General features: G+C 43.6%; 1 protein-coding gene across 1 annotated transcript in view; it reads right to left on the reverse strand.

Moving 5' to 3' along the window:
- Positions 1–9,075, reverse strand: part of KIAA1244 (KIAA1244 ortholog) — a 90,464-nt gene extending 81,389 nt beyond the window's left edge. Inside the window, exons 1-2 of the mRNA XM_010574635.1 lie at positions 8,746–9,075; positions 7,491–7,542 (exon numbers count right to left, since the gene is read on the reverse strand). Of these exons, the coding sequence (XP_010572937.1) occupies positions 7,491–7,542; positions 8,746–8,830 (137 nt within the window). The 5' untranslated portion in view covers positions 8,831–9,075. The remainder of the gene's footprint in view (positions 1–7,490; positions 7,543–8,745) is intronic.
- Between the last annotated feature and the right edge of the window lie 94 nt (positions 9,076–9,169).

A 9,169-nucleotide genomic window follows, 5' to 3' on the forward strand; every position in this document is an offset into this window, starting at 1 on the left:
TTGACAGACCTAAGGGATGGTTGTTAAAAATATCCCCACATTTGCAATGCATTATGTTATTTTATACTCACTGCACCTTAGCATATTCAATTTCTTAAGCAAACAAACATTCAAGGAAACCAAAGGTAGTATATTTCCTGCAGCTTTGTACTTTTCATGGAATGTAAATAAAAGAACTGTGAGAAAAGACTTTTATTATTCCCGTTCACCCCTTCGTTTTCAAAACAAAGAAAAGTCATGACTTGCACAGACTGCATCACACAAAGACCACAGCAGAGTCAAGCCTCATTTAGTAGGAAAACAGTCCTCTCAGGTTCAGTGCCACTTCTCTTCTTCCATCCCCTGGTTCTCCCGTCCTCCCAACCGTATTTCATTCTCTAAGGCAATTATCAACAGCGTCCTGATGTTCTCACATTCTTCTCCTTTGCAATCACTAAAAGTGATCAGATGGTTAAAACAAACACACACACACTGCTATCCCATTACCATCCTTAGACCCTTAGGGCAGTATTTCAGTTGCATTTGTTGTTAGAAGTTAGACAAACACTCAAAACTATGAGTGTTCTCATCTTTTATTGGTGCTATTCCTGTACTGAATGAATTATGTACATCCCACAGTAACTGAATGTTGGGGGTTAAGCCCAATAGGCAGCTCAGCCCCACCCAGCTGCTCTGCGTTCCCACCCTACCAGCTCCTGTAAAGAAAATCAACTCTAGCCCAGCCCAAACCAGTACACTGTGGGCTTTTGTCACAAATCTAGAATGAACTTTCAGAAGAATCCATAAAAGAAACCCAAAGCAGTGGTGAATGTTAAGGTTCACTACTACAAAAAACAACGGGAAGGGCAGAAAGTTAGTTTCAGAAACAGCAAGCACGGCCCTTTAAAACAAACAAACAAACAAACAACAAAAACAACCAACACAAACCCACACATAAGAGCAACAGAAATAATCTTTCAGAAACCATGCACCTTTTCCCATGATAATACCAACCCTTCTTTGATACCTTCATGAGCCATAACCCTGGCTGACAGGTTTTTAGGGACTCCTAGATCTAGAGGCCTTCCAACAATTTTGGAATCTTGTCTTGACAGCAAGAGTTCAGACATGCATGATGGAAACTGACCCTATACAGCCCTTTCCTCTCCAACACTGCTGGCTTTTGGGGTCCCAGAACAGATGCTGTACCTGCCCACCAGACAAGAAGTAAGGCCAGTTACATATCCCAGATTAAACGTGCAGATTGATTCAAATACCATATCAGACAGTGCCACACCGCCTTTCTAAACAAGAATCTCCTCCCCTCACTCACCCCTCAACATTAAAACTAGGAATACAACATTTTAAATCAAGACCAGAGCATATATACACCATTCAAAACACCAAATGGGCTACATAAATGTGCCCCAAAGCCCGGACCCAGCCTGTAAACTGACAACACAAGAGATGCAGCTCAGCAATCCACACTGCCACTAGAATCTCTTCTTGGCCACGTGTCTGCCAGGGAACTCATCATCCACTTGCTGAATGCCAGATAGCAACCATGTAATGGTTGAGCAGCATGAGTCACATATCCAGCAGTCATGTTCAGGAGGAAAGAACAGGAGCACTTAATGCCAGGTGGTTGTGGCAGCAAGAGCAGGAAGCAAAGTGTTTTAAAAATGAGGAAGAGTAAAATAGAAAGAGATATGCTAAAAGCACCCCCCCAAAAAAACCTCAGTGACAGTCATTCCTCCTTCCCCTCTCCTTTCTTCTGGTCAGGGGATCTGCTATATATATATCAGCTTCCCTAACCACTCTCTCCCAGTAGAAAGAAACAAACAGAAATTATGAACAAAAGTTGACGGGAGAAGAATGAAATGATGAAATCACAAATATTTCTTCACAATGGAGAAGCCAAAACGTATCCCAAGCCTCAAGATTCTTTAAGTGGATGAATTATCTGCAAAGCTAAGTGCATTGGAAGTCTCTACAGCATTGGATGTTTGGTGATGATCACACCACACTTACCGCTTTTATTATTTGTTGAGCACATGTAAGCTAAAATGAGTGAGCATGTTGTTTTATTTAAGAGTTTGTAAGCTGCAGCTACTTCAAGAAGTATGTCAGATGCAAAGCTAGAGACACAAAAATAAATGACAGAGTAGAACTACCCATTTCATCCCCAAATTCCCATGACTATAGGGAAAAAAAATGCAAGGAGGATAGATATTTCAGAGTTCAGCTAATTTTAAGGCTTACTTCCATTCCTGACTGCTCTTCATTGCACTGGCTTCCCTAAGTTCACAAATTGCACTCAAAAAGTAGCACCAAGATGAATAGGACTGGGACACAAACAGGAGAGACAGAACTGGACATAAGCTGGTTATTAAAGAGGACCCTGCTTACCGCTGACTTCTGACCTTCCAGTTGTAGTCTCCAGAAATACTGGCCATTTTTGAAAGGCCAATATGAAATACCAGAGGGGTGCAAGCTTTTGCAGTAATGAACATAGGAACTGCTACCAACACAAACAGGACTTGGAAATGCTCAGCACCCCTGAAAGCCAGAACCTGTATCTCTCCGATTAGACACTCAGAATTGGTGCCCTGAAGGTTTGAGCCTGTATGCCCATTTGATTTCAATTACTTTGTGCAACTTTTAGGTACAGAGACGTGCAGTATACAGATATGCTGAAGAGATAAGTGAGCATTTGGAAAGCCTTTCTGGTTCTTCTTTGAAAGAATGCAAATTACATCAGTTACTATGCCAGAGCGCCACACTCATCAACAGGTCTCATGGCCATTACTTTGAAGTCCACGGGGAAAACTTTAAACTAGCATGAACAGCAATTTATACTATTGAGACTCTTGCCTATGTATCTTCTTCTGCACTCAGCCACATTTATCTGGGAGTAAAGAGACGACAGCCACACAAGCTCCACAGAACAGCTCAAACTCAAGTCGGCAGTGATGCTTCTACTACACTGACAAAAGGGGAAAAAAAAAATTTTGCCATTGTTCTGGTCAGAAGAAAAGTAACGACAGGATAGTAGTAAGACCTGGAAATTACAGGAAATGTCTTAGAACTATGAGAAACATCTCTTTAGGATAATAAAAAAAAAAATCCTAACGAAGAATGGCAGGGACATGGTAAGAATTTCTGTATATAAGACTCCAGGTTCCAGTGAGGACAGCAACACCAAAACACAACAGCTAAACTACCCATCAAGCCACAGCCTCCCTCAGAAGTCCCAACCAACCTCCTCTTTGCAGCACCAAGTCCGTGCTGACAGAAAGCCATTAAGTTTTACATAGCCTATAAGGCATGACTTAATTACATAAAGCATTCCAAGAAACTCTGGTAAACCCAAGTTTTTTCAAAGTGGTATGTGACTGGCAAGTGCTGTCTAGTCTCTTATTTTATTCTCTGGTATGTAGATAGTCCTCACGAGTATTAAACTGCTCTGATCAAACATTCTTTTTCAAGGCTCATTTTCTTGTGTCTGTGCAGTTACTTTTTATGGATCATATTTCAGCCTCTAAAATCACAGTGGAGAAACTGGCCAGGAATTAGCCAAGAAGAGAGACTTGTTCAGTGTAGGTTGTTGGCCTTAGGGCAGAATTTGTCACCTTGAAAATACTGAAGTGAATGCAGCCCAACTTAGTAGTGAACAGTTGTTTGCTGGCAGACAACATTAATGTCTCTTAAGCTACTTTCCATGTGATCAGTTCACCAATTAAAACACCAGCACATCAACTCCTTTCATCTAATTCATTATTTATAAGTCATTCATCCAACCTCCTTAAGCACTTAGTGTATATCCAATCTTCACAACACCTGTTCATCAGAGACAAACATCATCGTACTAGGCAGGCAACAACAGACTAGTTACCAATGGGTTATGTGACTCTCCCTTCTCAAGAAGTCACAGGATGTCTACGGCAAAGACTTGAACTGACTTAAGGTCATTTCCATGCTGGTCCACTTTAATATTCACTATTTGATACCCTTGCTCAATACTCTGATCAAAAGTTAAAGTCCTGAAAGAGCACGCACATATTCCTATCTCAAGGCAGAGCTGACAGGACTCTGTGGGAAACTGTATTCATTGGAGATTTGTATTTCTTTACGAAGCAAGACATTTAAATAATGCCCCTCACTAGAATTAATATGCAAGGTCATTAACTGGGATTTGGATTCATAAGTCCAATTAACATCAAAGGAAGCTGAACAGCAAAAGTATCATTTAGCTCCCTGTAGATACACCCAACAGATCTCTGTCAAACTAATTGAAGAATAACGTTCCAGGATGAATGTCCAGTCTACTGCACTCCCTTGGGGCAAAAGTACCCCAGGTGCTCCCAAACATAGCAGACGTGCTATCTAAACTGCTACCAGACAAGTGCTGGAAACAGCTCCCATACAAGTGCTACAGCTGAATCCCCTAACTAATTGCACAGACTTCAGGGAACTATAATGTGGCCTGCCCAGCGTTCAGTAACAGAGGCCCAACACAAGAGAGGAAGCTATGGATAGGTCAGGAACAAGCCAGAACATGGAAGTTAATCTACCCCAACAGTATCATGGAGATAAGTATGTAGCTGATATAATACATGTAAAAACCCCCTTGAACTCAACTAGTCATAATCTTAAGGAAATGCAAAGAGATATCTTGTCCTCCCCACTCTCACACTAGGACCACCATTTTAAAAGAAAACATTATGAAGATCCTCTACTCATCTAGAACTGTGGTGTCAAAAGCAGCAAATGGCCTTTTATTTTATAAGTCAAAAAAAAGGGAGTATACAGTTTACACGTTCTCATTCTCATGAGCAGACTTCATTCTTCAGTTCCAGAAGGAAAAGAACTTAAGTAAGGGCATGGACAACCTGTTAAATGGCAGTAACACTAGCACAACTGACTAGTGGAAGCCAGATGCTGCTCTGTGGAGAAACAGAAACAATACTGATTGGGGTACTTACTAGATCTGCTATTTCTGAAACCAAGCCACCATCTATCTCAACTGGATGTGGCAGCTCACGAATCTCTGTCCCCCATTCTTATGCAGTATAGTTGTGCTCTACATCATGAGCTTCCCCAAAAATACTGTAGAGAAGTGCTGATGTCCCTTGCTTGTATCCAGTATATTCTAAGGACACATCAAATTTTCCTACTAAACAAACTGGAACGTCCTCCCTGCACATGCAGTACTCAAAATACTCACTCAGCTGCTGTTTTTTTAAGAGACCTCACAAATACTATTTTTCTCCTGAACTATTTGCCACACTGCCTTTAACACTTTCAGTATGTTGCCACTATGGATCTCAGATCTGAGTTCTGGACTAGGGTTACTTGGTGGAAAGATTATATGTATCTTCACTCTAACTCTAGTATGATGGAATATTCCAGAACATATCACCAGGCTCTGCTACTACACTCAAAAATATTATAGCAGAAAAGGTGAACAGCAGATTCAAAGTGGATGAGCAGCCAGGGACTGATCTGTGGTACAGCAGGTGATACAATCTGCGCCTGATAAAGATGAAAACAGGAAAGGGGCATGGTCGGGATGTCTCCATTCTGCACCTATCTTGGCTGTATTTCTGGTCATTGCCTTGCTCTATTTTCAAGTCTATTCTTTTACAGTGTCAGGAACAAAGCCATCACAATGCTGTTCTTTAACAAGTTATAAGCAAAGATGAACTTTTATCTAATTTGCACATCATGCTGGCGATCTCCAGCCCAAGATGTGGCCCAATGTACTGATCTGGAGTCTGGCAGTAGCTTGTTAGCAGAGAATGAAGAGTAAGCTCAGAGTACAGTAATATTTACTGCATTGTTACTGACAAGTCTAACGTTAAGAGCTTACTTCATCATAGCTACACCTGTGAAGGTATTAGCTTTATTTAAAAAGATTAGGATTTACAGAGGGAAAAAAAACCTAAACAAATGCAACATTAAGAACATTGGAGGAAGAAGAGAAAAAGGCAGGCATATCTGTAAAAAGGCAGTAGGCAAGTGAAAAAGGAAGAAATGTAGTAACAGCTAACTAATTCACAGGGAATGAGAATAGTACTTGAAAACAGAGAGACCATTCACTGCATTAAAGATGAAGGGTGATAAATGGGAAGATAAAAGAGCCAAGTTTTCTCCAACCACAGTGCCAAGTAAACATAATCTAATTCTAACGGAGCTACTGGGAATTACTTATCCAGCTGTTCTCAGCTGCCCAACCTGTGTTGGAAATGCATGTGTCTGGCACTGGTCACGTCAGACCTGTGCTACATCCATTCCCCATTGACGTGAGGCCCCTTGTGGACTGCAGCTGACAGGGTTTTAGAGCAGCAAAAGAACTGCTCTTATTTCTTCCCTGTTTGGTGACTGCTCTGGAATAACTAGCTCTTCAATCCCTAATTTTCCTTGCACAAAGCTGCACTGAGCATATCTGAAAAGAGCAGTGGGGAGTAATGAGGTGATAAAAATACTCCCAGGAGAGTAATATGGAGGTAAAAAAGCATCACCTCTGTCAGTAGCTAATAGCGGGTATCTAGGAGGACTACAGCACAGGCCAAATTTATAGCAGCACCGCTACAAACAAACTCAATCATGTCTGACTAAAGTAGTTCTGAATCAGAAGGGGTACCTTTGTGTCTGACAGGCTTCAAAACAATTTCTTCCATGGTTTGTTGAGGTGCTTTCTGAACCCATGCAAACTTTTAGCATCCATTGCATTCTCTAATAAGGCAAGCCTAAGCATTTTACATCTCAGCTACAAGCTGTGTGAAACAGTGTCCTCCTGTTCTGAACAGTGCACTTGTTAGTTTCTTTTGATGCTTCCTAATGGTTCTGTCAGAAGGGACAGTGAATAATTTTGCCTATTTACTTTCTCCATAGCAAATCAGATTTCCAACATGAGATCTTAAATAGCTCTACAAATGAGGGCAGTGCCAGCTCCCCCATTTTATAGATGTACAAATGGAGACAGGAAGAAGAGAGAAGGCTTACTTGAGATAATCTAGCAGGCTAAAGGAAATAGGCATAGAAACTATATTATTTTAGTTCCTACCCAGTGTCCTAGCTATATGATGATATAACCTTTCAGTTTCTAGAATATTTATTTTCAGTAAACAAAAACTGATCTAGATTTAAAAGAAAACAAACACACTGAGAAGACTGATAAGCATCATCACTTATATTGAAGGCTGTAATTTAGAAGAAAAACTCTTTAGACCATAAGACAGCCCTCCTTTCTAACCAAGTCTCACCATTATACATACACATGCCCATTTTAACACCTTTCCTTGCATTTCACTCATGGCTAGAGGCCAACGGCTCATCAGCAAATTATCCACTACTACCAGCCTAGATATCTGCATCTACAAACTAAAAAAAAAATAAATCACACAGATTCAACCCCCTCCTCTGTCTACTTCACTTTGAATTCAAATTTTTACTTCCATTTTACAAATACTCACAGCTCCACAAGATTCAACATTAAATGTTCTTACCTTAGCTGATATGGAGGTATCTTGATAGCAGCATCAGGAGAATCCAAGGTTTCTGTATAACCAAAAGAAACAATAGGGCTTTTAAAAGAAACTTTTGAGTTCAACCATAGTAATACATCTGGCTACAGCCTCTGAACCAACGATCCTAAAGTTTACACCTAGTCCAGCTGACAGAACAACAATCACTGCTGCTCCAAGTCACCACAGCTTTGCATCAATTTGTCAGGACACTGGGTGCCCAATGAGAAGGCATCGAGTACCCTCTTTTCCTCAGTGAGCTCCCTCTCACATATCAGCACTTCAGCAGCACATATACTAAAACTGGAACAGTATAGAGGATATTAGCATGGCTGCTATGCAAGGCTAACACACAATTAACAAAGTAACCCATGGAACATCAAGCTGAAAGGCCAGTAATAAGATAGCAACAGGTATGAACCACTACATATTGTGGTAGCTATGTATGGATGAAAAATAAAAATTTAGAGCAATTATAAGTATCACAGTTATGCTGATGTAAGTTAAGGGTCTTGCTGACTAGTGTTCCAGGTAGTTAGCGTCAAAAGCACTTCAAGTCACAGCCAGTCTCTGAAAATGGGTGGATGCTGAAATGTACCTAAGCTCATATTCCCTTAAAAGAAGAACTCATTCTATTGAACATTATTTCCATTATACAGCAAGGATAAAAGAGCTCATGGAATCCAGCAAAAAAAAAAAAAAAAATCCAGCTTTTAAAATAGATCCCGAACGTAAGCCAGCAGTGAAAACTGTACCGGAGGGTTTTTTTACGATGATTTAGGAAAGGGTGGGGGGTGGAAAGGGTGGGAGCTTTTAGAGAAAAGACACACACCCCCCTACCCCTCCACATACACAGAAACCGACAGCTACCGATACCCGTATCTAGCTCGCAAGACCCACGAAGCAGAGGCAGGTGGCGGGGAGGGGGGGGACGACGAGGGACACGGATGCTGTCCGGGACCGCCAGCAGGTGCCACAGCCCCTTCCAGCAGCGCGGAGCTCCCGGGCATTTTGAACCGCCCGAGGCGCTCCGGTCCCTGCGCACCCGCCGGAGGCTCGGCGGCCAGCGCCGAACAAGTTTGTTGGGGCCTCCCTGCCCCCGCCGTTACAAAACCTCTCCATCGGAGGCTCCTACAGCCAGGGCCGCGCCGTGCCCCGCTCCGCTCCGCTCCCCCGCGGGTAGCCCCGCCGCGGCGGGGTCAGCCTGGCGCCGCTGCCCGCGCCCCCCGCCCCTTACCGATAGCCCAGGTGCAGCTCTCCTTGATGGCCCTGTGCTTGCTCCCCGACGCCTCCTTCTGCAGCTTTCGCAGGATTTCTTCCATCTTGCCTCCCCCGGGATCCTCGCGTAGCCGCGGGGGCAGAGAAGCAGGCGGCGAGGAGGAGGAGGAGGAGGAAGAGGAGGGCGGTGCGGGCGGCAGAGCGGTGCCGGGGCTGCCCCCGCCGCGGCCGTGCCTACGCGGGGACGGTGCGCGGCGCCCCGCTGCCGCCCCGCCGCCGCTGATGAATCACGCCGAGCTCCATGGCGGGGACACGTCAGTTGTTGCCGCTGCGGAGTCCCTCCTCCTCCTCCTCCTCCTCCTCTCCCACCCCGGGCAGGCCCCGGTGGCGCAGCCGGGCAGGGGCCGGGCTTGGCCCTGCCCGCCGCGGGCGCAGCCCGGCGG

Source organism: Haliaeetus leucocephalus, unplaced genomic scaffold (genome assembly GCF_000737465.1).
Source record: "Haliaeetus leucocephalus isolate CR32 unplaced genomic scaffold, Haliaeetus_leucocephalus-4.0 Scaffold450, whole genome shotgun sequence".
Taxonomy (NCBI): domain Eukaryota; kingdom Metazoa; phylum Chordata; class Aves; order Accipitriformes; family Accipitridae; genus Haliaeetus; species Haliaeetus leucocephalus.